The 26,870-nt window shown below is 49.4% G+C and overlaps 1 protein-coding gene across 1 annotated transcript; it reads right to left on the bottom strand.

Annotated features, from left to right (window-relative positions):
- Positions 1-8,901: 8,901 nt before the first annotated feature.
- Positions 8,902-24,975, bottom strand: GDF6 (growth differentiation factor 6). The gene is made up of 2 exons (XM_045560926.1): positions 24,468-24,975; positions 8,902-9,863 (listed from the first exon to the last, which is right to left on the bottom strand). Exons 1-2 carry the CDS (start codon positions 24,889-24,891, stop codon positions 8,902-8,904), a joined length of 1,386 nt encoding a protein of 461 aa, XP_045416882.1. The 5' UTR covers positions 24,892-24,975.
- Positions 24,976-26,870: the final 1,895 nt, after the last annotated feature.

The raw sequence follows: 26,870 nt of genomic DNA, 5'->3' as shown, positions 1-26,870 counted from the left end.
AAATGGAAAATATCTTAAGTTGAAAATGTATTTAATACCTCTATAAACCCATCATAAAATTGGAAAATCTAAGTTGAACCATCATAAGTCAGGGACTGTCTGTGCCTGGTTTAAGCCACATTTGTTGGGGGGGCTTTCTGTCTTAGGCAGAGTAACCTAATCCTAACTGATACATATCCTTTTTTTCTTCTTTTTTGGACCCAGGATGAATAATCTGCATTGGCTTATTTGAATATCTGTTCCCAGAGTTAATTCTACCAAGGGTAACATAGAGAGGTTAATCACAATGCCCCCTCCATAGCCTTTAAGATAGCTAACTAAAATGTAGTGTCCAGGTGAGTTTGCTCAGCAGGGTTAATAAGATAAAACTTTGATTCTCCAAAGACATAGTTCATTTTAAGTAGAGAAAACTAATAATTTTGTGATCACACATTGCACACTCAACTTGGCAAGCCATCTCACCAGTGTGAGAGATTAACAGTGAGGGAAAATGGCTCACTAAAAATTAAGGGAAATGATACTTTTGTGTAAAGGAGATGTGCTTCCTCTTCTTCTTCAGCATGCTATTCAAACCTCTAACATTGTTTACAACATTGTGCAATGATTTTAGCAAGTCTTCTCTTTTACAGAGACATTCCTATTTAAGTCTATATTCTTAGTGCTAAGCATGGTATGTACAAATGGTAGATGCACAAAAGGTATTCACAACTGTTTAATGAATAAATTAGGCTCCCTACTAGAGGCTCATTTGAGCTACCATTTCTATCACCAGTCAAAAGAGAATGTAGCTTTCAAAAATCTATCCAAAAATCATATAATAATGATGACAATAATTAATAATGACTGATGACTTTCTATATACAATTGTCCCTCAGTATCTGTGGGGGATTGGTTACAGGGCCTCCCTCAGTTATCAAAATCCTCAGGTGCTCAAGTGCCTGGTATAAAATGGTACAGTATTTGCATATAACCTACACAATCCTCCTGTATACTTTCAATCAACTCTAGATGACTTATAATACCTAATACAATGTAAATGCCATGTAAATAGTAGTTATACTGTATTGTTTAGGGAATAATGACAAGAAAAAAGTATACATGTTCAGTACAGATGCTTTTCTTTTTGTTTGAATATTTTCCATCAGGGTTGGTTGAATCCACAGATGCAGAACTCATGGATATGGAGAGCCAGGGCAGACCATACCAGGTCATTTGTTAAGCTTGAAAAAACTCTGTGAAAGAGGTATAGATATGTGTGTGTGTTTCCATATTATATCTAAGCTATATTTCATGCCTCAGGTCACGCAGACTCTAAAAAGAAGCCATTTAATTTGGTGCCACAAGCACTAAAAGCCCCTCTTCACCTCTCCACCTGGAGGCGCCATACCCACAGAGCCTGCACTGGCTTCCAAAGACCTTGTTGAGCATGGTTTTTGGAAGAAATATTTTGACCTGTCTTTGGGGAGCAAAATAACATATGGGATTATAGGACACTCAAAGCTTGGTCCATGAAAGAAACTCAGCTGTTAAAATTCATACAAGTTTACTCTCTTCCCCATCTGTAGAATAAGTTAAATAATGAATGATGTAGAACATATTAGATCTGGGGCAAAAGATGCATTGAAGCTAGATCTGCCTAGAGCTGCTCCCCCACCTTTAGACATATAGCCCAAATTCAAACATTTAGGATAATCTGGAGGAATTCTAAGCTATAGTGGCTGTTCAGAGCATGCCTCAAAGAAGTCTCTAACCACTTCACTGATCCGCTATTCAATCCCAGGCACACTCACTGCCAACTAGGGCACAACAACTACCAAAATGCTGGCTAAGAAGTCACTTTCCAATTAATACAACTAAAGTTTTAGAAAACAAAAGATTGTGTTTTAATGAAACTATTATCTTTTTATTTGGAAATATCATTTGTTCACTGCAATGGCAAGTGTTCTTGGTCACTAGCAACTCATTCCCAATGAACTTCAGTAGTCAGGTTTTAGTAAAAGATAAAAACTGGCATGAATATATACAGTTTTGTTCAACCCTAAACCAAACATTATTATAAAAATAATGTCATTCGTTCTGGACAGCAATTTTGAAGTCAGCAAAATTAAAAGGTCTTTCTGATGTGAATAAAGCATGAACTAAATCCCCTAACCAAGGTCCTTGAATAGCTCTAAATCTTCAACCATGATTTGAATGCTATTGGTATCCAATAAACACATTAACCACTAGAAAGGGTAAAAATAATAATATAAGTCAGAGGCTAATTCTCTCTGTAGTTTTCTCGGTTTGTCAGATAGTTTAGGTATAAAACTGGAGATAAGGAAAGTTCCAAAACTGACACTGAACCCCTGAGACTTTTAAGACTATCTCAACGTAAACAGGAGAATATTTCCCCATGTAGATAGCTAGATTCGTTTCATAGGAAAGGAGTGAAGACATTTGGCAGTCCTAGTGCCCTTTTTTTCCAATAAATTGGAGCCCACCATTTTCCTGGAACTTACAAAACAACTCTAACAAAATAGGGATCAAATCAAGAAATTTTTTTTAAAACAAAAGCTTAGGGCATAACTGGCTGATGTAAATCACTTGGCGTTCCCAAGTAAATCATCAGGTCTTCTGGATAAAGACGCATGACATTTGCCCTGTTCCAAAGAGGGGTGATCAAACGGGAAACTGTGAATGGCTCAATCTCTGCAGTATGGGTGTGTCCTGTCTCGTCATTGCCCCCAGGTTAAGGGTAAATAATCCTGTTATTCTTGTTTTAAAATTCCCTGGACACATATTGTTGGTTTCTTATTGAGGGAAAGATGTATACAAATTAGTTTCACATTTTTGCTTCTAAATATTTATCATGATTAAGATCTCCCAACAGAGGTAAAAAGATAATCACTTGGAAATATCAATTTCCAAAAACAAAGTTGAATCAAGGTTCTAATTTCCACTCACATGATGATTCTCAGAAATATTTTGGTGAATTCTGCATCTATTCACAGATGGCACCAATATATAATAAGTACTTATTAAATTACCTTTTCTGTAAATCAAACATATTTTAGTCTGAACTTCTCTTAGAAGGGTTAGCATTACACCTGTTTTGAACATCTGAATGATATGGAAACCCCATGGCTATAAATGTTACCCTTTCCCCATCCCTCACCCTCTAATCCTATTTTCCCTGCTTCCTCAACAGTTATGAGGGGGCAGAGGGTGGATCCAGCTCTGAGAGAATCTGTGAGTTGGAAAGGAAAGGAGTGAGCCAGAAAAAGCAGAACTCAGGGAGAGGGAATAGCCTGCCTTTAGGATTCTAGAAAGTCTTGGAAGTTCACCTTCAATTTTGAATTTCCTTCATCTCTAGTTATATATGTAAAGTTTCCCAGAGCCTGAAACAGTGCCTGGCAGACCATGGCAACTCACTAAATAACTACTGAGTGACCAAGCAGATGAGAATGAGCTCTGGATTCTACCAGATTAACTCCTAGTTCCTCCCAAGCAAGTTATTGAGCCTCACTGCACCTCAGTTTTCTCATCTGTAAAGCATGGTAATAACAACTAGAGTTGTTATAAAAATTACCTAATAAAATAATAGTAATAATAATATTCCTCTGAACTCCTCAAGCACAGGGACCATGCTTTCATTAGCACAACTTCGGTATTGTGACCATAGAACCAGACAAGGAATGAGGGACATGCAGTTTTCATTAGTTGTTTTTTTTTAATATCTGTAAGAGCTGTAGCTCTTCCAGACAGTAAGAATATAGAAAAAAATACACAGAATATTTGTTTCCAAAGTTTGGTGATAAAGTCAAAACAGGTTATGAAAAAATGTGTAAGGGCAGACTATTTCAATGTAGTGGCATTAAAGTAATTTTAAAGCCAAAGCTGAAAGTACAGAAATGTCCTAAGAGAGTTCAATAAATGTGAAATCTAATTAACCAGTGAAGAAAGTTAGCTACAAACTTAATGGGGAGTATAGAATTCAATTTACTCAAATCAGGAGGAAAAATCAATTAAAGGGCCTATCTTGAACCCAGGAGAGGCCAGCTCATAAAAGATAGGGATTTGGGATTCCTTTTATCACAGTGACTCTTAAAAGGGACCTAGGGACTTAACATGTTGGTCAGTGTCCCTGGGAAAAATCCATTTCCTTTCTTGTCCAAAGCTTCTGGTAGATTTGCAGCCATAGTCTGCTAAAACAGTTACCCATCTTGCTTGTGACACCACAGTTTTTGATAGTGGGTTAGTGCTTTTAACCCAAAGAAATTTTATAATAGAGTACAGAGATTAGGTAAATCAAATCTAAATTATTAACATTTTTGTGTTAAGTTCAACTATAGTTTTTGCAATCACTGGGACAATATCTGTATATTTGATATTGAAAATGTTTGCAAGCTTTAAGAAAATGTAGTTTATTAAGATATCTAACAGGTTAGCCTCTGAGATCAATTTCAATGGGTAATTGAGTAATTGACTTTAGGTTCCTGATATAAAGTCAAAAAGTACAAACAGTATTGGAATGCTTAATAGAACGTATGAATCACCATCTTTAGAAGTTTAATTTATTAGCTTTACTTGGAGTGGCTTAAGTATATGGGAAGGTTTTTCCTGTTAGAGAAACTTGAAGGGCTTTACAAAGAAATTGACTATATTAAATTGACAAAAGTAAAGTACAATATTTAAAGGAAGTTTATTAACTAGGTTTAAAACTGGAATTGGTTAATTAAGGGAGGTTGGTCCATTCAACTTGCATTGAAGAGGCATTAATCAAAGGCTCCCTTAAGAGTGACTGTTAAAATTACTAGACTGATCAGTAGAATAGCATTTGTAAATTTATTCATCAACATATTTACTGGGTGTCTGCTACATGTCAGGCACTATTCTGGGTGCTAGGAATACAGCAATGAACAAACGTATCTTAATGGGGCCTACCTATGTTAAACTTAAGAGCTTTAGAAAAAAACTAAATTATTGAATATTATGCTTTAATACATTGGATATTAATGTTAAAACAAATTGGCCACAAATATTCTCTTCAATGCACAAAATTTCCCCTAAGGGACACCAAAACATTCATGTTGACAAATATCTCCATTCATTCTTATATCACTAGTGCCTAATTCACATACAACTCTCAAAATTGTGTGTGGTTTGAATGTTGAATCTTCACTATCATCTGGACTTTTTCATATCATTCACAAGAAATCAAGTTAACCAAGATTTTCTTCTTAAAATGCAAATGTCTCCAAGGTTAAGGGCTAGGAGATATTTACATCTTCACGTAATTCAATCAGATTGTGTTTTCCCTAACACCTGAATTAAGGAAGAAACTATCTGATACAGGGAAGAAAGGAAAATAACTTTGGAGATAGAAATATTTGTGCAAAAAAAGGGAAATCTCTGGATTGGAGACATATTAAGGTACAGGGCTGGAAGTCCTCAGGGCAGTTGGGGGGTTGGAGGAATTGGAGGTGGGGTATATAGAAAGAGTGGTGGAAAAATGCGAAGAATTCCCAACTATTTCAAAAACAGCTCCCACCCAGAAAAGAGAGCCTCTTTTCTGCTTTTCCAGGTAATTATCTCTTCCCAAAACCCAGAAGTCAAAATTGCTTTGTTAAAAAGTTCCTTTTGGGTAAATTAAGCTTTTGCAAAATGACCTGGAAATTCAATCATTGAAAAACATCCATGGAAAAATGTTTCTCAGTTCGAAAAGGTCCACTTGCAAACAGTTTTTGGAAACATAACCTATTTGTACATTGACGATTATTTTGATAACCACAACTCACAAAAATCACACCCGAGGCAGTCTCAGCAAAATCTAGAGAACCTGCCAAAGCTCAGTAGTGACCTTAACTATGGGTTTCCTGGGCCAAGCCAGAAGCTAGGAATTCACTGACTTTCGTAACCCATACCCATTGTTCAGCTGCCCTTATCCCAGCAGTCACAATTTGCATACTCCAAAACTGCAGGCAACGCTGGTGGCCCCTGTGACAGCTCCTCCTCCACCAGCTGGCCACCCCAAGCTGACATTTAGGGATCAATCAGAGAGCAGGTAGATGATATGGGGGCAGAGGTGCATAGTGGTTAACTTCTCAGGCTCTAGAGTCCAAACGACGTAGGTTCCAATCCTAAGGACCACTCTCTGGCTGGGTGACCACAGGTGGGTTACTTAAATTCTCTGCACTTCAGTTCCTCATCTGTAAGTGGGGATTATAATAATATCTACCTCATGGAGTTTCTGAGGGGTTTAAATGAGATAACACATGTACAATAACATCGCGCCTGACGATGTGCTCAGATTTGCACCTGGGTCGCTTAATTTATACCAAGTGAACAAACAGAACAACATTTGTATCTTCTGTTTCCAGTATGCCATAAATGTAAACAGTAATGCCGACATCTTGGTTGACATAGGTAACTTACTGCTTGCTTTTTCCAACATTAAAGAAACCAAGAAATAATCCAATCCCTATTTGGATTCTTGAAGTGCTGGGATGAAGTACAGGCTTATAAACACTGTTCCAATGGCTGGTAAGAATTTGGCTTTAATCTAGTGAATTAAAATGTCATAAAAAAGAGTTATTGAAGTTATGAGGGAAAAGTGCAATGTTCTCAATGATGGATTTTAAAACAATCAGCTTGTTTTCAGATACTAGAACAAACTACCACTGATAATAACTCCTTGAGAAACTGATTTTTCTAAATAGATCCATATAAACCAGGCTGTTATTAAGGAGAAAAATGAGTTTAATAACATAATATTAGATTGAGTACCATCCAAGAAAGGTGTACTGTAAAAAATGTTTGGGATATTAGTTGACCTCTGGTAACTTTAGTGTTGTAAATACTTGTATTATAGTGAGGTAGACAGTTAAAAAAAAAACTCTCCATTAGACAGACTTAAAATTTTGTAATAATATTTAAGAAAATGATAACATTATGAAAGAATGAAATATCTGATTAATGCTTAACTTTGTACAACTCGAATATAAACTTTAAAAATATTAGAAATTATAACATTTGAGTGCATATAACGTTTTGTACATTAAGATGAATTGCATGCTGTCCATTTCCTCTTTGCACTTTCAGTCACCTTAAATAAACAAATATATACAGCCTTAACAGAACAACAGTGCATCCAAAGCAAATGTGCATTTTAAATTATTTCTCCTGGCCAAGTCTTTTTTTTTTTTTTTTTTACTTAGCTTTTTATATTAGCATTTATCATTCCCACTCTTTCTTTGACAGTTTGTAGTTCTCTGAACCAAACAAGCAACAGGTTTAGATTGGGAGAGAGCAAAACCATGCAGGAAAAAACAAAACTTTTTTTAATGGTTGGTACAAGTTCCCTTGATTAAACCATTTCATGGTCAAAGATGAAGAGGAAGCTAACTTCAAAGGGCCTACTCATGGGCAATGATTGAAAATAATACTGGTGCAGGCTGGGGGAAAGTTCATGTTTTCGACTACCTGGAAATGGGTATTTCAATTTCACTGTGTGCTCTCTCCTGCTTCCTTCCGGAAGATGAATCCCACCCCTGCCTCCTTCCTTACTGCCAGTTCCCCATCTCCCACCCTAAGCTCAATGTAACACTTGGCTCTTTTCACAGTTTCTCATTACTAAGCTTTAAAAACATTGCCTAACTGGTAATTACAATCTGAAACAATTCTTTTGGGGGAGCCCTGGGCTATTGCTGGCTGGTAATCTTTCAGGAATGTCAGAGAGAGGGGAGGGAACATAGATTTTACAGAAACTTCAGAGACAGGGACTCTTGTCCCCTTTCATCCTTCCCTTCCCTCTCCTGGCCTGTCCCTTATCCCCATCCTGCTGTGAGGCTCACCTTCTCCCCTCCTGATGTGGCTCCTTGGACTTCTTGGGTCCTGTTCCCCTCCTCTGAACCTCTTACCATAATTGTATTGTTCCCCATCCCTACCTATATTTTTTTAAAATGGGAAATAGCCTTCCCCTTAGAAGGGGATGTCTGAATTTTGGCAAATTCCGTTGAAAGAAATCAATTAGAAACAGATATCAGAAAGGGCTTTGGGGTGGGCTATCTCCAGCCTGGAAATGCACCCCTGTGTCAGCCCAAGTCAGAGGCAAGCCTTGTGGTTCCTCATTATCCTTCAGGGGGTTCCATTTGGAGTAATTCTTGTCATTCCATCCATACCAGCTCCCCTTTCCCCCACCAGAAAAAGCAACAATAAAGGCATCGACCTGAGCCCTGGGCAGTGAGGTGGAGGTTGCCAGTTGTCAGTACTGGAAGAGGCCAGGACAGAGCTGGTAAGCTGTCCGGAGTACACAAGTGGGTGAAAAGGGCATGCCTGAGCCCACCTCTCTCAAAGCTCTTCTAAAGGCAGGACCCTTCCTGACTTTCCTATTCCTTTCTCCAATTCCCCTATCTAAGGCTTTCTGCTTGGGAGGTCACAAGATATGGGCTATGTTGTGGCCAGAAGGACCCCCACCTTCTTTACACAAGTACAAAACAACCGAACCAAGATTTGGTCAAAGGTGATTCGTCCTCCCACATTGTTTCCCTTTTTGAACTATTATTTTTTCAATCCGTGGAGCAGTTGAGAAACAGGTATGCATCTCCCCTCCCCCCACCTCCTATCAAAACCTGTAAGACACACAAGGAAATCCAAAGCCACAATAATAAAAGAAAAAAAACGAAAGAAATCCTCCTTGGCTTGTTTTTCCAGGGTGGCCAGGCAAGGTGTGAAAATCCGTATCTCCCTCTGGGCTGGCAGGTGGAAGGCTCTGGGAAGGCTGCACTCCCTCTTCTTGCACCGCTCGCACGACCGGGCTGTTCCCTCACCCCCAGTCTCCCCCGAGGCCTGCTTCCTCCTCCGCCTCTCTGCAGCCTGGCCTCCCCTGCAGTCCGGGCCAAGGCGGCGGGAAAGGCGCCGCTACCTGCAGCCGCAGGACTCCACCACCATGTCCTCGTACTGCTTGTAGACCACGTTATTGCCCGCGTCGATGTACAGGATGCTGATGGGAGTCAATTTGGTGGGCACGCAGCAGCTGGGCGGGGTGGAGCCCGGGTCCATGGAGTTCATCAGCGTCTGGATGATGGCGTGGTTGGTGGGCTCCAGGTGTGAGCGCAGCGGGAAGTCGCACATGCCCTCACAGTGATAGGCCTCGTACTCCAGGGGTGCGATAATCCAGTCGTCCCAGCCCAGCTCCTTGAAGTTCACGTGCAGGGGCTTCTTGCTGCAGCGCAGCCTCGACTTCTTGCCGTGCCGCTTGCCGTGGCGGCTGGCGAAGGCCGTGCGCCGCCGCCGCCGGCCGGACGAGGGCAGCCAAGGCCCGGCGTCCGGGGCCCCCGACGGCGGCGGCCACGACCCCTCGGCGCCCGCACCTGGGCCCGTAGCCTCGGCCGAGCCCAGCTGCTCGCGCATCTCGGCGAAGAGGTTCTTGCGCTGCGATCTGGTGAACACCACGAGCAGGGCGCGCTCCTGCGGGGACCGCACCCTCCGGCCGAAGCCCACACTCCGCAGGTCCGGGGGCAGCGGCGGCTGCGGGTCCCGCGCGGGCGCCTCGGCCTCCCCCGCGTCCGGCTCGCCCCACGCGGCCCGCAGCTCCACGCACAGCTGCTTCCAGGGCTGGTGGCGCAGGCCCTGCCACACGTCGAAGACTTCCCAGCCGGCCGTGGGCGCCCCCTGCGGGTCCAGGGTCCGCGCGTCCAGCAGCAGGGGTGACAGGCAGGAGAAGAGCTGCACGTGGAGCGGCCCGGCCGGTGGCCCCCAGGGCGCTGCCGGCGCCTGGCGAAAGAGCCGCAGCTCCGCGCCCACCAGCTCTTCTTTGTCTGAGAGCGTGGACACATCAAACAAATACTTCTGTCTCCGGAGAGGAGTGTGCGAGAGATCGTCTGCGAGATAAAAAATAATTACAGTCAGTTTCACTTAAGGGGGAGATCAGCCCGGTGCTCTTCGGCCGCCCCCGGGAGGAAAAGGGCGGGAGCGGGCCAGGCCGGCCGGGGAGTCCAGCTCGGCCCGCCCGGGGCCTGACCACCCCGGCTCGCCGTCCGGCTGGTGCCCGGCGCGGGGAGGAGGCGCACCAGGCAGGCCCCCTCCTCCGGGGCAGCTCCGGACTCCCAGGGCGGAAGTCGGTGGCTGCTGGCGAGGCAGCCGCGGTGGCGGCCTCCAGGGTTTTTCCCCCCAAGAGGCTTCGTAACCACTAATGTGCCCTTTGCGGTCGCGAGCCTGGGCCACGCTTCCCCTAGACCTCCTCTAGGCTGGCTCGTTCTCATCCGTCACGTCTCAAATGTCACCTCCTCCAAGAGGCCATCCCCAACCACCACGATCTAAAGTAGCCTCTCTCGGTCACTATTTCGGAGGACCCTGGCTTATTATCTAACTGGGACTTAGAAGTATCTACAATTGCCTGGTTTATATTTGTCTCCTTAGGGGTCTATCTTCCCCAGCAACACTCCGCCCCGCCTCCACCAGCCCATAGGAGCTAAAACGACGTCCCTGCCCCTCTTACAATCCCCGGCACCTAGAGCTGTGCCTGACCTAGAGTACACGCCGGTCGGTGAGTGAGAAACTTCCACAGCAGCGAGTCTCCATCTGGCTGCCCACCAGCACCAGCCGGAGAATTTCACAACCACCAGTGCTGGAGTGCCAGGGCTGGCTACAGCCAATTGAATCAATATCAAGACAGGGCCTGGGCATGGGGGGTTTGTTTGTTGTTAGCTTTTTTTTTTTTTTTTTTTAGCTCCAAGATGATTTAAAGGTGCAGTTCTACTTTAGACCCGCTCCTCTGGGGATAACATTGCTGCCCATCAGGCGGTTTGCTGAGAGGCATTTAGGCCCAACACAGTGAAGATAGAATGAAGAGTTGCTAAATGATTTTATTTCTTTCTTTATTCAATCGTTCACCATTTAACAAGAAACAAAAGAGTGCTGAAGCCTTCAGGAGTATGAGAGGGGGCAGCAAATGAACAAACAGGAACATCAGGCATCTATCCATTGAGAAGATCCTGCAGTCAGTGAGAAATAGGGATACCTGGAAGGAGACCTCAGCCAGGAACACTTAGACACACACACACACACACACACACACAGAGTGACATTCCCCCATCCCTGCCCCTACTAAGCAATCTAAAATTCTCTTGCTTTGCAACTAATCCTGAAGATGAATTTTTGGGTTACAAGTGAGAAAAAGAAATTTAGGAGACATGGAGGGGGTAGCAGTCTCTTAAAATCCAAGGCAAATTCTTCAGAACCAAGGCAAAACTGGGCTTCTTTTTTGACACATTTGTGCACGAAGCCAATCCCACTTTGGTGTGCAAGGCGGAAAGCTAACCAGATTTTCCTGGGCTGCCTTCCCATAAAATATTTACAACCCAGCAAATACAAAAATCCCCAAAGCCCCCAGCTTTCCCCAGAAGCTAGTAAAGTTTGGGTCGATTTCAATAGTAAAAGTGTCACTGGGTCCCTCCTGCGATCCTCACTGCAAGTCCAGATGTAGCCCTGGGGCACTGGCTCTGGAGCCTCAGCCACACCTAGTTTGTACTCGGGGCTGACTGCAGGGCCGGCTGCCTCACTCTTACACACATGCCCCGACATGCGATGGAGTGTGGGAAGGGTGAGAGAGGTGAAAAGGGAAAAGCTGCTGGAGGCAGTTGATTTATGGAAGTCAAGACCTTCAAACCAACCAGGGTCATATTAAAATCAGGGGGAATTCAGCACACTTTCTTCTCCTTCTTTGAAGAAACCTGTGTCTGACAGTCCTTAGCCACCGCCCAGATCTCTGGACCTATTGCCTTAGGATACACTTTCCTGCCTCTCTCCCCAAACCAGGGATGTGATGAGAGTGATAAACCTAAGGCACTTGCTGGACTAGCTAAGTGGTGTGAAGGCTGACATGAGAAAACCAAATCTTGGAGAAATTGAGTTAATTACTGAAAGTCAGACAGCTAGTAGGTGGTGAGGGTGAGATACATCCTTAGATCTTTTTAATTCTAGAGTTGGAGCATTTAGCCCCTAAGCCACATTGTCTCTCCACTGTAGTGTAGGTACTGGAGGTTCAAAGCAACCAGGAGTGGCCAGGGAAGAGGGATACAGTCCAAACTGTCTTTGCAGTCCTTGCTAGGAATAAAACATGGACTCCCTTGGGAAATCATTTCCAACTCTTGTTACATAATTCTCAAGATGATTTGCCACTGGCTGGAGAGCATTAGGCAGGTGTAAAGAATAATGATTTCTTTATTTCTCTCTCATGCAATATGGGGAAATCAGCCTGCTTTTGTTTTCACTCTTTTTTTTTAAGTGTGAGCTAATAAATGGTTAGTCTGCACAGCTGAAACTGAGGCAAGCAGCTGTAGAGAGAGGTCTTTACTGATTCTGCAGCCTTAAGATTTCTGTTGATCTTTCTAGCAAGACCACGGCAACTCTACCCTTTCCAGGTCTCAGGGCAAAAGTAGAAATGGGGGCTTCGGCTTCCATCCTGCTCCCTTCTCTTCCCACAACAGCTCCAGCCTGCACATCAAGGGGCCTCACCTGCACGCATGTGGACAACCCAGCTAACCAATCCAAGTGTTCCAGTCCTACAGGCGCACACATCAGTGCTGTGATCCACTCCTGGGAGGACAGACCTGATGAAGAAGGGCCCAGGCCCTGGAAGTGGGTCCAGGGATATTTGGACAAGAATTCTGTGGCCCAGGTACCTGGAACTTGGTCTAGAATAGTAACTCTCAAAGCCACTAAACATGCAGTGGTCCTTAAATCTGCATCATCAGCATCACATAGGAACATACTGGAAATGCAAATTTTCTCCAGCCCCAGAGGTTTGTGGTATGGCCCAGAATTTGTATTTCTAGTAAGCTCCCAGGTGATGCTGATTCTGCTAGGCCAGGGAATCACACTTTGAGAACCCCTGGTCTAGGTGGGCTTATCCCCTAGTTTCTTTGGATTTCCCATCTAGTAGGGAGGGGGCAACATTTAAGGAGGGACAAAACAAGGGTCCCCAAAGCACAGGGCCCAGAGCAGGAGCTAAGGTAGTACTCACCAGAACCAAGTCACTACCTCTCCCAGCTCCTTCCAGGCCACCCTCCTCAGGAAGTCACCCCCACATTCTTTTTTACCATTTCAGCTATACATTCTTTCACTGGGTCTCCAGAACCTCTAACCCCTAAACAGAGGGTCCAAGAAGGCTGCTCTGTGCAGGTCCCCTGCAGACCACATTCCCCACCTGTCTAAACCTGCTCTGGAGCCATGCATCACAGAAATAGCCCAGAGGAGGCATCCGACCTGGAGAGTGTATACACCACCATGTGACCCTCAGACCCTTTGCCTGCTGACCTGGCATCGCAGAGCCTGGCCCAGCTGCCACAAGGCAACTGTAGGCAAAAAGCCAGCCCTTCACACTCCCTTCCACAAGTCTCTTCTCTTATTAAGTCCTGTATAAATGAGGACTTATGTCATCAAATGACTCTTTCGCATCCCCTTGACTAGAAACATGCACTTTTTATTTAAAAATCTGTTTGTGGCACTTTGTTGCATACTGGAAGTGAATCCTATGCTTTAGGCCCTTAAATTGAAATTGATCAATACATCATGGGAGCTTTTTAGTTTGCTTTTAATTTGCATCAGCCTAATTTGTTACAGCTTAGCTCACACCTCAGTTAACTCAGTGTTTGCTGACTATTAGACATTTAAACCTTTCAAGTCACAATTGCTGCATTTGTGCTTATCCTTTTTCCCTGGCAAGTTGGTAGAGCAAGGAGTGGGAGGAGAGAAAGAGAAGGAAGGAACAAATCACTGGCCTATTTGAAGAAACTCCTTCTTAACTAAGTCAGCAAATTGTAAAAGGCTGACAGCACCTCATACATACATTTCTGGTGCAGAATTTGTATAAATAAATAAATGAATGAATAAGGAGGGGGAGATGTTGGTCAAAGGGCACAAAGTTTCAGTTAGGGTCAATATAAATTAAAAAGACAAAAAAATAATTAATAAAAAAAAAGCAAGTACGGGAATGAGAAAAAGATTTAACTACTTGCAAGGTAGGTTCCATTGCACCCAATTCAAATGAGGAAACTGGCTTAGAAAGGCAAAGGCAGTCCAGGATGAGTGAGGCTGGAGGAAGCGAGAGACCCCAACACCAGAGGTGAAAGGAAAAGGTGCCCGCAGCGCCAAAAACCTTATGCCCGGGAACCTGAGTCCCAGGAGGGCGTGACGGGTGACAGCAGCGGCAGGATTCCTGCCCCGCCCCGTCGCCCCTGGGAGGGCTGCTCCCCGGGGCCAGTCTGTAGGGGGTTTCCGAAAACCTGAAACTTCTTTGTTTGAGGGCAGGAAGCCCCACCGCCACCACTGCCACACACACTGCATTTTCCCAAGACATCTCTGAGATATACACACGTAGCTTGAAGTCCCTCTTGAGGGTCCTAGTTGGGTTTTCTGTCACTGTCCAGCGTCTGCACCGGCGACTGCAGCTCTCCAGACCCACAGGGCTCTACGTGCCACAGACTCTGGGCTTCCCCAGGCTCCTTCCCGCGCGTGCGGCTCCCATCCTCTGAGTTCACGGTGACCCGGTATGGCTACTGGGCAGGGGTCTGGCCGGGGTCTGGTCGATCCCCACCAGCCTCCTTGAGCCGCTCCGCCACGCCCCCCACACAAGTCCTCCGGAGGCACAGTCCCCGAGGACTAGGCGACTGCTCAGAAAGCTGAGAAGACCCCGAGAAGACCCCAGGCTTTCCAACCTCCACCTCCTAAGCAAGGATGGGGGTGCAGGGATAATCACCCATCTTAGCAAGGGAAACTCAAGCCGTCTTTGAAGCTAAGCCTTTCCCCCACCCCGTCATTTCAGAGCCAGCAGCAGCATCCAGTGCTTATGGGGCACCGCCGTTGTGCCAGGCACGTGCTCAGGGCATTGATGGCGGCTCTCACTGAATCCTCACCGCCAACGTCCAAGGTCAGTCCTACTGTTATACTCATTTATAGATGAGGAAACTGGGGCTCTAAGAGGTATCATCGTTTTGCAACTAGTAAGGGACAGGGGTTGAAGGTCTTAATTCCAAGTGCAGGGTGGGGCTGGGGGTGCCTGTCCTGCTGCCACGCCCCTCTAGCAGGGTCCTGTTTGGGCAGTGGAGCAAGAGGGAGCCAGGAAACAGGCCACACATTCATCATCAATGTAACAACACAAGGTGGGCCGGGTTCCCCCAGAATTCCACCCCACCTTTCTTTACTAGGAAAAAGACCTCCAAGCTCAGACTTTATGGCTGGGTTTGGAGTCATTTCTCACCTAGGTCTCTCTGCTTCAGCACTGCCCTGAGCTTCCCACATCTATCAGGTTGGAAACAGAGCCAGGTGTACTGGGTTAACAAAAATCAGCTACCAGCCCTTCCTCCTGGAGTGTGAAGGCCTCCCAGTGTAATCTGTGCTCTAACTATTTAGTGTCCCCCTGGACCCTGGAATACAGTGATCTCCTAGGGATCTGCCGAGGATGTACTCCTCCTGAGGTAGGCCCCTGTTGAGATGCGAGCCTTGCAAACTGCTGCAGCTCAGTGAGGCAATCCACACAACTCACCCTTTCTAGGGCACTCTTGTTTTACTACCCAGAGTAACAATTGCAAGAGCTAGTGCTGGTGTAGCATTTACTATGTGTTGGGCATGATCTAAATTCTTAACTGGTAATAACTCATTTCATCCTCAGAACCACCTCTGAGAAGGGTATCACTATAAACTAGAGCACAGAGAGCTTAAGAGTAACTTGCCCAACATAATTGTAGAGCTGGCAGTCTGGCTCCAGTATCTGTGCCACCTCCCTCTGTGCCTGATAAAAAAACTGAGAAACACTTTCATGCTGCCCATGCCTAGAGGGAGGGCATCAATCCTTGGTCTCCAAGAGTCACTTGCTTCACCAGAACTTTGGCAGTCACTCCTTCAGCAGAACAGAAGGAATGCCAACAATTGGACTTTTGAAAGAGGACTCAGGAGGAAACTTAACAGGGCCACTGAGGGGAGCAAATGAGATAAGGTGTGGGAAAGACCTCCGAAGATGGTATCCAAATGTCAGTTACTACTGGCGATGTGGAATTTAGAATCTAAGAGACATAATGTGAACCCTGATCTGTGATTTAGTGGCTGGGTGACTTTAGGTAGACTGGGTGACATGATCTCTCCCAGCCTCATATGCCTCATCTGTAAAATGGGAGAACCACCTCGACCTTGCAGGGTCATTGTAAAGATCAGAGTCAAGGCACCTAGGGCTGTGCATGGCACATGAAAACTCTCCAGAAATGCAGCCAATATTATCATAACTACCTACATCCTGGTAGAAGAAGGTGTACCAGTCTTCCTCTTGGCCTCCTTTCAGGAGACGTGATCCAGATCTCTCTACAAGATTTCCAGAAGTGAGTGGAGGAAAGGTGTGGGCAGCATGGGTGAAGAAAGAAGCAGAGGCTTCCAGTTCCTGCTTATCTCAGGCCAAGCAAAGTTCAAGGCTCATGGGGGCTGCAGCCTCACTCCCTCACTGGAATTCTCCTTAGTCCTGTGAGGCCATATCACACTGTCCCTCCCACAATGCCAGGTGAACGGATAGCCTTTACCCCAACTTCATCAGGGATTGAACCTCTTCTTGAGGTTTCCTCTTCTGCAAGGTCAGGGCCAGTGTTAGCCCATGTGCTAACCTATATGGTTCCCTGGCAGCTCGGTGCAGCCCTCAGGGGCCTGAGGATTAGTCTCTTTCACCCTTTTGGTGCACTTTTGTGGGGCACAATCTGTCCACAGTCTGGGGTGAGGATAGGAAGGCCCACGTTCCCAATCTTTACTTGGCAAATGGCCACACACATGTTGGGAAGATGACAGTGAATGACTCCCTGGGCTGCAGCCCAAGGCTGGGCCTGTGACACCTGTCAGCTGCGAAGTACTCTCCATGGTCTGTCGGTTTGTGTTCTCCCTGACACACACTCACCGGTCCAGCTTTTCTTGGGTCTCTTGGCTTCCCCAGTGCCTTCTCCAATAGCTTGTCCTGCATTTCTCAGCTTCTTTTCTCCTTCCAAAGACCAGCCAGGTCCAAGTCAAGTCCTCCACGCAGTCTTGGAGAGGCTTTTCCACACTCTCTCAGGCCTGCAGACCAGTGCCCCGCTTTTCACAATGAGCCTGGGCTTTGTGGACCCCGCAAGTTAAGCGAGTCTGGTGGCCTGCCTGGATCTCGTGGAGAAATCTCCGTGCCCGCACAGCAAGTTCTGGCTCAACGTGAGGAAAATGAGTGAGGCTGGGAGAAAGGAAAGAAAGGAGAACCTCCAATCCTACCTGACTGAAAACAACTTCTGTGTGCGCCCTCCTATCGGGGCCTCGGCGCGGCCTTTAACTGCAGTAACTTCAACCCCGAGGGTGCAGATTTCTGGAGGGCACCTCCAACAAGATCTCAAAGGCGCTTCAGGGAGACTCCTTTTGTTTCTATAGGCTGAAATGGATTTATTTACAAAGTAGTTTTCATGAATTTAGTCGGAGACCCTGGGTGCTCTCTTGAAGGGCCAGAGAGCCAGAGAGGCAGAGCCAAGATCAAGGACATATCACCCCGGGCATCTCTCTTTTCACAGCGGTTCCACTCTGGGCTCCTGACCACAGTGGCTCAAATCTTAACTTGACATCACTGTGGATGAAACCCAAAGTGAAGCTCGGTACTGTCCCTGCGCGCCGGACCCTCCCTCCCCATCTCTCCGCAGTGCGGGAGCAGCCTGCGCCTGGCGTCCACCGCTGGTCGCAGCCCTTCCCCTGGGGCCCCGTGTGCTGGGCCGGGACAGGGTTGATTTGCTGGGGGCCTTTTCTGCACTGCTGACCGGTAGGGTCACCCAAGAGCCCAGAGGAACGACACAGGCCCTCTAGGAAGGCTGGGGGAGAGGGGTGGACGAATCGGGAAGCCGCCATCGGGGCTGGAACATGATCCGGCAGCTTGGCTCGAGAGTTTAGAGATCAAAAGTAGAAGGAAAGGTGCCCATTTTATGCGGTTTTCCCCTCCCTGACAAGTTCTGAGGTTGCGGGTGGGGGAAGGGGTTCAAATTGGCGGGTAGTCATGAGCAGGACATTGGACTCCCAGAGCCCTGAGGACCTGCGCAGGAGAAATCGCTGTGATATTTCTTTAAAGTGCTGGGCCAGGGGCAGCCTGTGAAGAAGGGATGGCCACAATCCCGCTTCGCTTAGTTAGCTTTGGTCTAACTTCTGAAACAACGCAGCAAAATGGGATTCTTGGGCCCTGTTCTAGCCTGGCATCGTTCACTTTTCCTCTCCACGGCGCATCAGAGCGGCAGTGCGCTGGGAAGTGGAATCTGGGCTGAACCGATTTGCCTGGAAGCCGGGTTTGGAAAGCAGGCGCACGGATTCCTCTGGGCTCCTACGTTATTTAGGGATGCCCCTGCCCCCTACTAAAGTCAACCCTGTGCGCCGATCCAGTTCCCGCCCTCTCCCCAGGCTAAGTCCCACCAGCTTGGGCCAGAGGCCCGCCCCTCTACTGTCTTGCACGCCCACTATCGGGTCCCTAAACCGTGCCCCGCCCCCAGGCGCCTGGGCCACTAGCTGCGCAGCGCGCGCGTCCCTAGGAACGCCGTCCAGCGCCGCCCGCTGCCGGCCTGCCCCAGGCTCCTGCAGCCCCTCTCCCCAAACAACCCAGTCCTCAGCCTCCAGCAGTGCTAACCGACTGCCCAGGAAGGCAGAGAACGGCAACCCTGGAACCCATTAGGCCAACGAGGACCTATTTAATTCCTGTAAACAGGAGATACTATTTAACCGACTTTGAGCTTAAAAATAAACAGCCAGGGCTGGGAAGGGAGGGGGGAGCAAGCAACGGAATGGCGCGGTGGGTCCACAATCCTGCACTCCACACCTCAAGGGTTTGGCTGGATTCTGTCCCCTGGTCCAAAGAGCGTCGTTTGACCCGGGTTATTCAATACCCGAAGGGTTATCGAACTAAAGCCTTTCACTTTACTTAAAAGCCCCCAGGGATTATTGGTGATTTGCTCCGGCTTGTTTGATGCACGCAGTAGCCCTGGCAGGAAACAAAAGTTCTCATTCTGCTGTATTTCTATCATACCATCTCCCCCCACCTCTCCATCCTATTCCCTTCTTCCCCCTTCCCCCACCGCCCCTAAAAGACGTCACCACTTTCGAGAAGGAGTGCAAGAACCCCGAGGACACCAGCTGGGAAAAATGGGTTGCCCCAGGGCCTCCAATGCAGCGCCCTGCGTTCCCCGAGGGTTCAGGCGACACGCTTCCTCTCTGGTAGGAAAGAGGAGCTTTCATGTCCCGATTCAGTTTGGGAGGGGGGAGAAGAGAGATTCACAAGGTCTGCTGTGATCTTTGGCTTGAATGCCTTTTTTTTTTTTTAATGTGCAGAAACCACAACGATGTTTGAGCACGTTTTTTTCGATCCCCTCCCCCACCAGCAACTCCACCACCCAAACTCCCAGAGGCCCGAAAGCCTCCCGCCTTGGGAAAAGCGCTGGGTCCCTCTCAGACTAGCCTTCCTAGCCAAGAAAACTCGCCAAGAATCGCTGCGCAACCTGCTCTCTCGCTGCAGAAGATGCTAGGTGTTCTTAGCGTCTTGCTTTTCCCTGCAAGGCAGACCTCAAGGCCTTAGGGATTGGGATGACAATCACCGATATTTAATAACAAGCCGATGGCTAAGGGGCTGATTTGTGGCCTTAAACATGTCTTAATTCTTCCAACCAGAAGAGCAAAACAAACTTCTAGTTTAAAACTTCTTTTCCCCTACCCCGGGGCTTTCTCCAGGTTTACCGGGCTGCAGGAGGACCCTGAACCTGAACTGTGGAGCAAATTCTGTGCCCGCGCTCTTGCAGGCGCTGCCTCTCACGCACACACTTGAACGCTTAGCAAGCCTTTTCCAAGGCTGTTCCCTCTTTCCGGGGAAATAAAGCCTAGATTGGAACCTTCTGCCCGGCTTCCTCATTTGGCCGTCTGGTCTGCATTAGTGTTTTTATAAGGGACTCAAACAAATCGAATACAAGGTCACCAAATAATTAACAGTTGTGAATTCCCTCCGTCCCCATTAAAATACTTCCCTGCTTATATTTCATTTTCCGTTTGCCAAAGACAACAGGGTCCCGGGCAAAAGCACTGCCGCGTTGATTACACCACTCTGCAGCTCAGGTCCACCCAGAAACCCGCTGTTTTGCATAAACATGACGTACCAGATGAACTTCAATCGCGAGGGAACCTTGCAACTCCCCGCAGCGGGGCTATCCGCAAAATTGTCCTGCTCTGCCCTCTGATAATCGCGACCCAGAAGGTAAACGGAGAAGCCAACAAACAATTGGTGGCAAACTATCCTGAGAGTTATTTCTAGGGTATCAAGTTCCTCAAGGATGTTCCGATCTCGTTTTGGTTTTTATCTTTTCCTCACCGCCTTCTTTCTGGGAGTCCTATTGTACAAAAAATATTAAAGGGTATTCTTATTTCAAAGTAATCTATGGAAACCCAACTCACAACAATAGTCTTAGACTCATTTTGGTTTCCTCATCCTTCTGAGTTGTGTTTTTGGCCCCTTGTTAGAATTATGTGGCACTTTGACTGCATAAACTGAAAGTCTGAGTTTCTTGCGCTAACACACACTCTCTCTCCCCTACCTTCCTCCATCCCTCCCTCCTACCCCCCATCCTCTCAGCCCTGTTGAATTCATAGAAGTTCTAATTGTCTGCCTTTTCCAAGCCCCAGGGTTGGGGGTCCAGGGTCCCAGTACTAGTGGCCTTTTAATGAGTTATTTCATGAGCTAACTGCAATTTCACTGTATCTAACTTTGTCCATTTTGATCCTATGACTGAGTCAACACACATGCACACACTTTCTCATCATAATGGATCCAAAAGCATTTTAAAAGCACAATATGGGGCCATTTTGAAGATCAGGGGATAACATGGTTTGTGCCTCTGCAAAAAGAAGCACAGGAGGCACAGCACAAATTCAGATTCTTAAATCCAAAGTTCAACTCAAACTCCTAACTTGGGTCTTAGAAAGTTACAGAGGAATATTAGACTGGGGGAAAAAACTCTCAGTTATTTGACTTCTGCTTCTTGCCACCATCCATTAGAAACTTCCTCACCTCTTACCCTATCTAAATAGTGTCCTAGCTAAACATGCAGGGTCTAGAATCTTAAATGAGCTTCACCTCTCACTAGCTGTGTGACCTTGAGCAACTTGCTTAACCTCTCTGTCTTCATTAATTCACCTATAAAAAGGAGTGATTATAGCACTTTCCCCAGAAGTGGTTGTGAGAATTAAATAAGATAATTCATGTAACAAATTTTAGTGTAGTACTTGGCACAGCAAATGTTCAATAAATCTTGGTTATTATTATTACCCCTAGATATCTGGAGAGCAAACGGAAAAGAGGGACATATTAAAAAAAAAACACACACTTGCCATCAAGTCTCATGGTGGCAGGGGGATGGGTAGTACAGAACTTGCCTTCTTCATAGACCTAAAGCACCCTTCATTTACTTTGAACATAGTTTATCTCATCCCTGCTCTTCCATTCTCAACCAAGGGCTTCAGGTGCGACTTCTGAGGTTCCCGGGGTGGAGAAGGCTTTTTTTAAAAAAACAAAAACAAATATTGTACATGAGTAAGTCGCTCATGCCTCCTGAACCGGCTTCAGGGTCCCTTCCTTTTCTTTGCTCCTCCCGTTAAGGGACCCCTGGCTCCTCGGAGCCAAGCCTGCCCCACTCGACGGCGATTTAAACATCCTCTAGGCGAGGCGCCAAGTGAGCACGGCGGGCCCAGCTCTAGGCAGGCCGCTGCTCTTTCCTCTTAGCCAGGCCATCCATGCGTTGGGGGAGGGGATATTGGGGGGGTTGGCGCGGTTAAAAGCCCCACGTGAGAGGGGCGGAAGTCCTGGCCAGGAGCCGGGGATGCGCGGCTGGCGGGTCCCTTCCATCACGGGAGACGAGACACCGTTTGATGTGTTATGACATGAACCCTCAATTAGATCGCTGAGTTGAAACACTCCAATCAGGGGCCCGATGCTAAGCAAGCCCCGGAAGGTCCAGCCCGAGGTCACCGCCGGTGACACATCAAATCAAAATCAGTGAGAGGGAAAGTGAGGCTTTCCCTTTATCAAGCTGGGGCTGCAGCCAGCAACGTACCCCTCCTCTGTGCCCCCCTCCCGCCCGCGGCTCCGCACTCCCTTGCCCCCGCGCGGCGTGCGACAAGCCGCACCGCCTTCCCGGTCAAGGAACCGCCTTTCTTCGCGGAGGACACCGTGCGTTTGAAGCTGCGGTCCGGGTGGTCACGCCGCGTCTTGTCCGGCCGTGGACCTCTCGCAGCCCCAGCCCTCGACGGCATTCCGGGGTTGAAGCCGGACGTCTGGATCTCAGTCCAGCTGGTCCGGAGACCTTGTCGCAGGAACAGAGGGCCCCCAGCCCGGGTACACTGCCAATCCCTCCTCTCCGGCTGGGGTACGGGGGCTCACAGTGCAGCGCCGGCTGGGGGTGGGGAGGTGAAGCTTGCAGGACAAGCAAGGGTGAAGCGAGCTCGCGTCTGCGCGGTATTTGGGATGCTCAGAGATCTCCCAGCTCTTGCCTGAATGCCGCAGGTTTCCCAACGACACCTCGGAAGAGCCCGCAGGGTCCCTCGGTCCCAGCGCCTCACTGGGCGCTGCGAATCAGTTAGAGTGCCTGCCTAGGAGAGGGGAGGAGACTCTTGCCACTTCCCTCCCGGGGAAAGAGAATGTGTGCCCACAGCCCGCCAACCTAGGCCTCCGGGACTTCTCCTGAGCAAAGGCCTCTTGAGTAGTTTTCTCTGAGCTTCCTTAGCCTCTCCTTCGGCAAGGGTAATAGAAAAGGTGGGCGATTAACAGAGGGCTTGGAGGGAGAGAGACAGCCGCGGCTGGGCGGGGTGGGAGAAGGGGAAGAAAGGGGGTTGGCAAGCTGCGCTGACAACCCGGAGGCCGGGGACCCAGTTGCAGCACTAGGAAGAAGCCATGTGTCTTTGCAAAGGTGACTTTAATAGTCCTAAAATCATCATAAAATACCCGGCGTTAATTTGCTGTCCGGACCTTTCAGCAGCTCATGAACCTCGCTGACCTCGGGCTGCAGCAGCAAACCCGGCGTGGCCAGGACCCTTTAGAGCAAGGAAAGCGACTACCAGTGATAGGCTGGGGACTAGAGCCGGGGCAGAGCCCAGGGCTGAGGGGCCATTAGCCAGCTCCAGAAAGCTTGGAGAACGTGCGAGCACCCAAGGCAGCTCTGGCGAAGCAGCTTCTTCACCTGAGCCCCAGCGCTGAAGGGTTCCTGGGCCACCCTACTTTCACTGGCCTGCAAGTGGGAGGACCTGGAACCGGTCAAAGTCACGGAACTAAGTCTGGAGAGGATAGAGAAGAGTCTAGCTGCCCAAATGTCTTTTATCTCCTTCCTTTCTTTTCATCTCCTTACTCCCCTTTCCCCCTTCTTTCCTTTTTCTCCCTTGCCTGTCTCCTTCCACATTTCTGCTTCTGTTTTAGGAGCTCAGTTTCCGACGCCTGTGGATCCCTCCCCAATTTCTGGGACCAGAGGTAGCTCGAGGCTTTCTTGAGGGCACTGGCCTCGCTGCGGACCACTCCGGTAGCAAGAAAGGGGCGCAGGGGTTTCCGCAGACAGCGCCATAAGTTCGCGCTCCGAGGAGACAAGAGATGGAGTCCCTGGGAGAACCGCAGAGGAGCTGAGAAAGGTGGATGGGCACACCCATGTACCTTTGTGGATTAAGTACCAACAAACCCCAAAACTTAGCCATCCCTGCCCCTGACCCGCCCAGCCAGATGCTGCCGCTGCCTCTGCAGAAACACCCATTGAGGCCTCGGAGCCGCTGGGAGCGCGACGCAAAACAGCCACAGGGCGCTGCACACCCGCCGGGCTGACCATCCCCACAGCCAGCGTGGGGACTAGCGGAGAACCCGCTCGGCGGCCGGACCAGGGCACTGCCAGTCGCTGCTAGCGGACCTGCTCCTCGGACAGCCAGACTCCCTCGTGCGGGCTTTTCCCGGAGCCGACCTGAGCTCAGAGCTTCCAAAGCTCACTCGCGCCTCGGGCCCGCCGGGTCTGCCCCAGCAGCTCAGGCCTTGTACCGCGCATCCCGAACAACCTGGGACACCGGAGGCAGGGGTCCATCAGTCCCTGTCCCGAGCCCTCTCCAGCCCGGCTCATCTGCTCGCCGCCTCCCGTCCTCCACGGTTCCTCCACTAGCCACCAGATGAGCGGCCACCACACCGCTTTCTGCAACAGATGAGAGGATGAAGGAAGGCAGGAAGAGGGAAAGAAAGGAAAAGGAAGCTAGAAAGGGAGGATTACAGACTGGGATAAAATCTGTAGCCGCATTCAGAAACTTACTCGGGCTTGAGAAAAGCAATTTAAGCAGAGAAAAGGGAAAGTGTCCAGAGCGAGAAGGGAATTCACAAATGCAGCCTCCTGCCGGAGCCGGAGCAGTGCCCTGGCTGTGGAGCTCCAGCAAGAGAGGAGTCGGGCGGTTTCTTTGCCACTTACCTAATCCCCTGTCTACAAAGCTGGTGATCGTATTAGCCGACTTGGAAGACTGGAAAAAGCTGGCATTGATGCCCAGCTTCTCGGCGATGGAGTAAGTCCTGTAGATTGATAGCATGTACTCGTGGGGCACCACGCGCGGACCCCTGCCTGGCTGCTCCTGCGCCTGGGACTGCTGCGGCGACTGCCGCTGGGGCTCGTCCTGCGGCCGTGGCTGTGGCTCCTGGCCCTGCGGGGGCGCCCGGCCCGCGGCACTCTCTCGCGGCGCCCGCGGCATTTTCCCTTCCTTGCGGCTCCGCATGCCCTTGGTGGAGCCCAGCTCCGCGGACGAGGAGGAGGATGAGATGGACGCCTGCTGGAAACCCGGCAGATCCCAAAGAAAACTGATGAGGAAGACGGCCGAGAGCAGGACCCTGGGAGTATCCATGGCGTGCAAGTGGCTGCGTCTCCCCAAGAGGCGGCGGCTGCGGCGCAGGGCGCTAGGGGCGCGGAGAGGCTGGACAGCGGCCGGGGCCCGGCTCCTCGGGCGGACTCGGAGTGCAAGGAGCCGGGTCCCAGCCACACAAACCCCGGCCCTGCCACGCCCCCTCCCGCCCCTCGCCGGGAGGGGAGGGAGGGGAGGGGAGAGGGCAGAGGAGGGTTGGGGAGGGTGGGAGGAGAGGCCGGGTGGTGCGGGCAGGAGGTGTGGGGGAGAGGGGCCGCGGTGCGCCCGTGTGGCAGGAAGACGCAGCGCCCCCGCGGGACGCGCGCGGGGTTGCCAGGCGGTGCGCGCAGCGCGGGCCCCGAGCGCTGGCCGGGGGAAGGCGGACGCTGCCGTCCCGTGGCGAGCGAGAACAGGCCAGCCCGCAGAGCCAGGGCACCCCTCGAACCCTCGGAGCCTCCGTCCCTCCGCGGCACCGCGCGGGCTCTCGGTCCTCGCCAGCTGCCTGCACTTTCCTGGGAGCGAGCGGCCTGGGAGGAGGGAAGCGGCGGCGGGGCCCCCAAGAGACGGCGGAGCAGGCGCCTCTTGCACCAGGCTGCGCGCTGGCTCGGGGCGGTGGTACCTTCCCTCCGCGGCCCCAACCGCCCGGCCGGCCGTTCGCCCCCTTCAGGGGCCAGCCCAGAGCCAGATAATCCTCGCCGTGGGCCAGGAGCAGGGCCCAGCTCTGAACAGCCCCATTTTCTCGGTGGGGTACCGCTCTTCACAAAAACAGGCTTCTATTCCCGACCCTCGAGGTCAAGCAAAGGCCACGAGTCTTCAGAGTCTGGATCGATGCTAAAAGCTGCTGTGCTCCCCTGCAGGCCCCAGCCTCTGCTCTCGCAGTCCCCAGCCTCTTCTGGCGCTGGCTTTAGCCGCTTCAAATCTCCTCGGTCTGCTCCCGGGCTCCTCGTCCTTCTCGCGGCCTGCCCCCGCCTCCACTGCATCCCCATTTTTCCTCTCTTCTTTCCCTCCCGCCTTCAGGACTTCCTCCTTGCCCAAGTTCCTTCTGCATTCCAATCCCTCTTTCCCCAGCCTGCTTTTCTTCTCGAACTGCCCTCCCATCTCTGTCTTCCCACCCTCTCTCTTCCTGGCCTCCCCCCTCCCCTTCCACTGGACCCCTCCCTTTGCAGCTCTACCCCAATCTGTTTCTCTTCAGTCCAGCCTCGCCCCATCACGAGTTTCCTTTATCTGTCCCCAGATTCCCCGTGCCTGTCTTCCCCGCCCACTGCCTCGCTCATTCCTGGGCCTGAACGCAGGAAGCCCAGGCGCAGTGCTACTTCTGCTTCCCACAGTGGTCCGTGCCCTGGACTGTTCTGGACAGAAGAGTTTCCCTGCGCATTTATTGGGTGCTCAGGCACCAACCATAAAATGCTCTCCTTTGATCGTGCCAACAGCTCTGTGAGGTTGGTGTGACTGTTTACACTTTCACGGATGAGAAAAATAAGACTCAAAGGGGATAAGTGACTTTTCCAAGGCCACTCAGCCAGGAGGCTATGCAGCCAGGTACAGAACCCAGGCTCTGACCCCAAGCCCAGTGTTCTTCTCATACAACGTAGAAGAGTCATCCCTGGACCAACATCTCTATTTCGGTTTTTTGCTTTTTCGTTTTCTTTATGGTTTCGTTTGATCTCAGGTGATTTCCTCCTCCCCTCCCCACCCGTGCTGCTCCGTGTGTGTGTGTGTGTGTGTGTGTGTGTGTGTGTGTGTGTGTGTTTCCCATCTCCCTACTCCCCTCCTGCTCATTCCCCCAACCCTCCCTTTTGCTTTTTCAACCCCTCTTCTGTCCCTGCAGGGCCCACTCACCTGACAGCCTTCATGGGGGGAGGGATTCTTATTCCCCTGCCCCCTTCATGCCTTAACCTCCTGCGGGTCTGGACTGTGCCCTCAACTCTGACACTGGCCTCCTCCAGGGAACGCAAACACTCACAGAGAACTCGTGTCAGATG

Source organism: Lemur catta, chromosome 9, assembly GCF_020740605.2.
Source record: "Lemur catta isolate mLemCat1 chromosome 9, mLemCat1.pri, whole genome shotgun sequence".
In the NCBI taxonomy this organism is placed as follows: Eukaryota; Metazoa; Chordata; class Mammalia; order Primates; family Lemuridae; genus Lemur; species Lemur catta.
The sequence above is the reverse complement of the archived record's forward strand: the minus strand, read 5'-3'. Positions and strand labels throughout refer to the sequence as shown.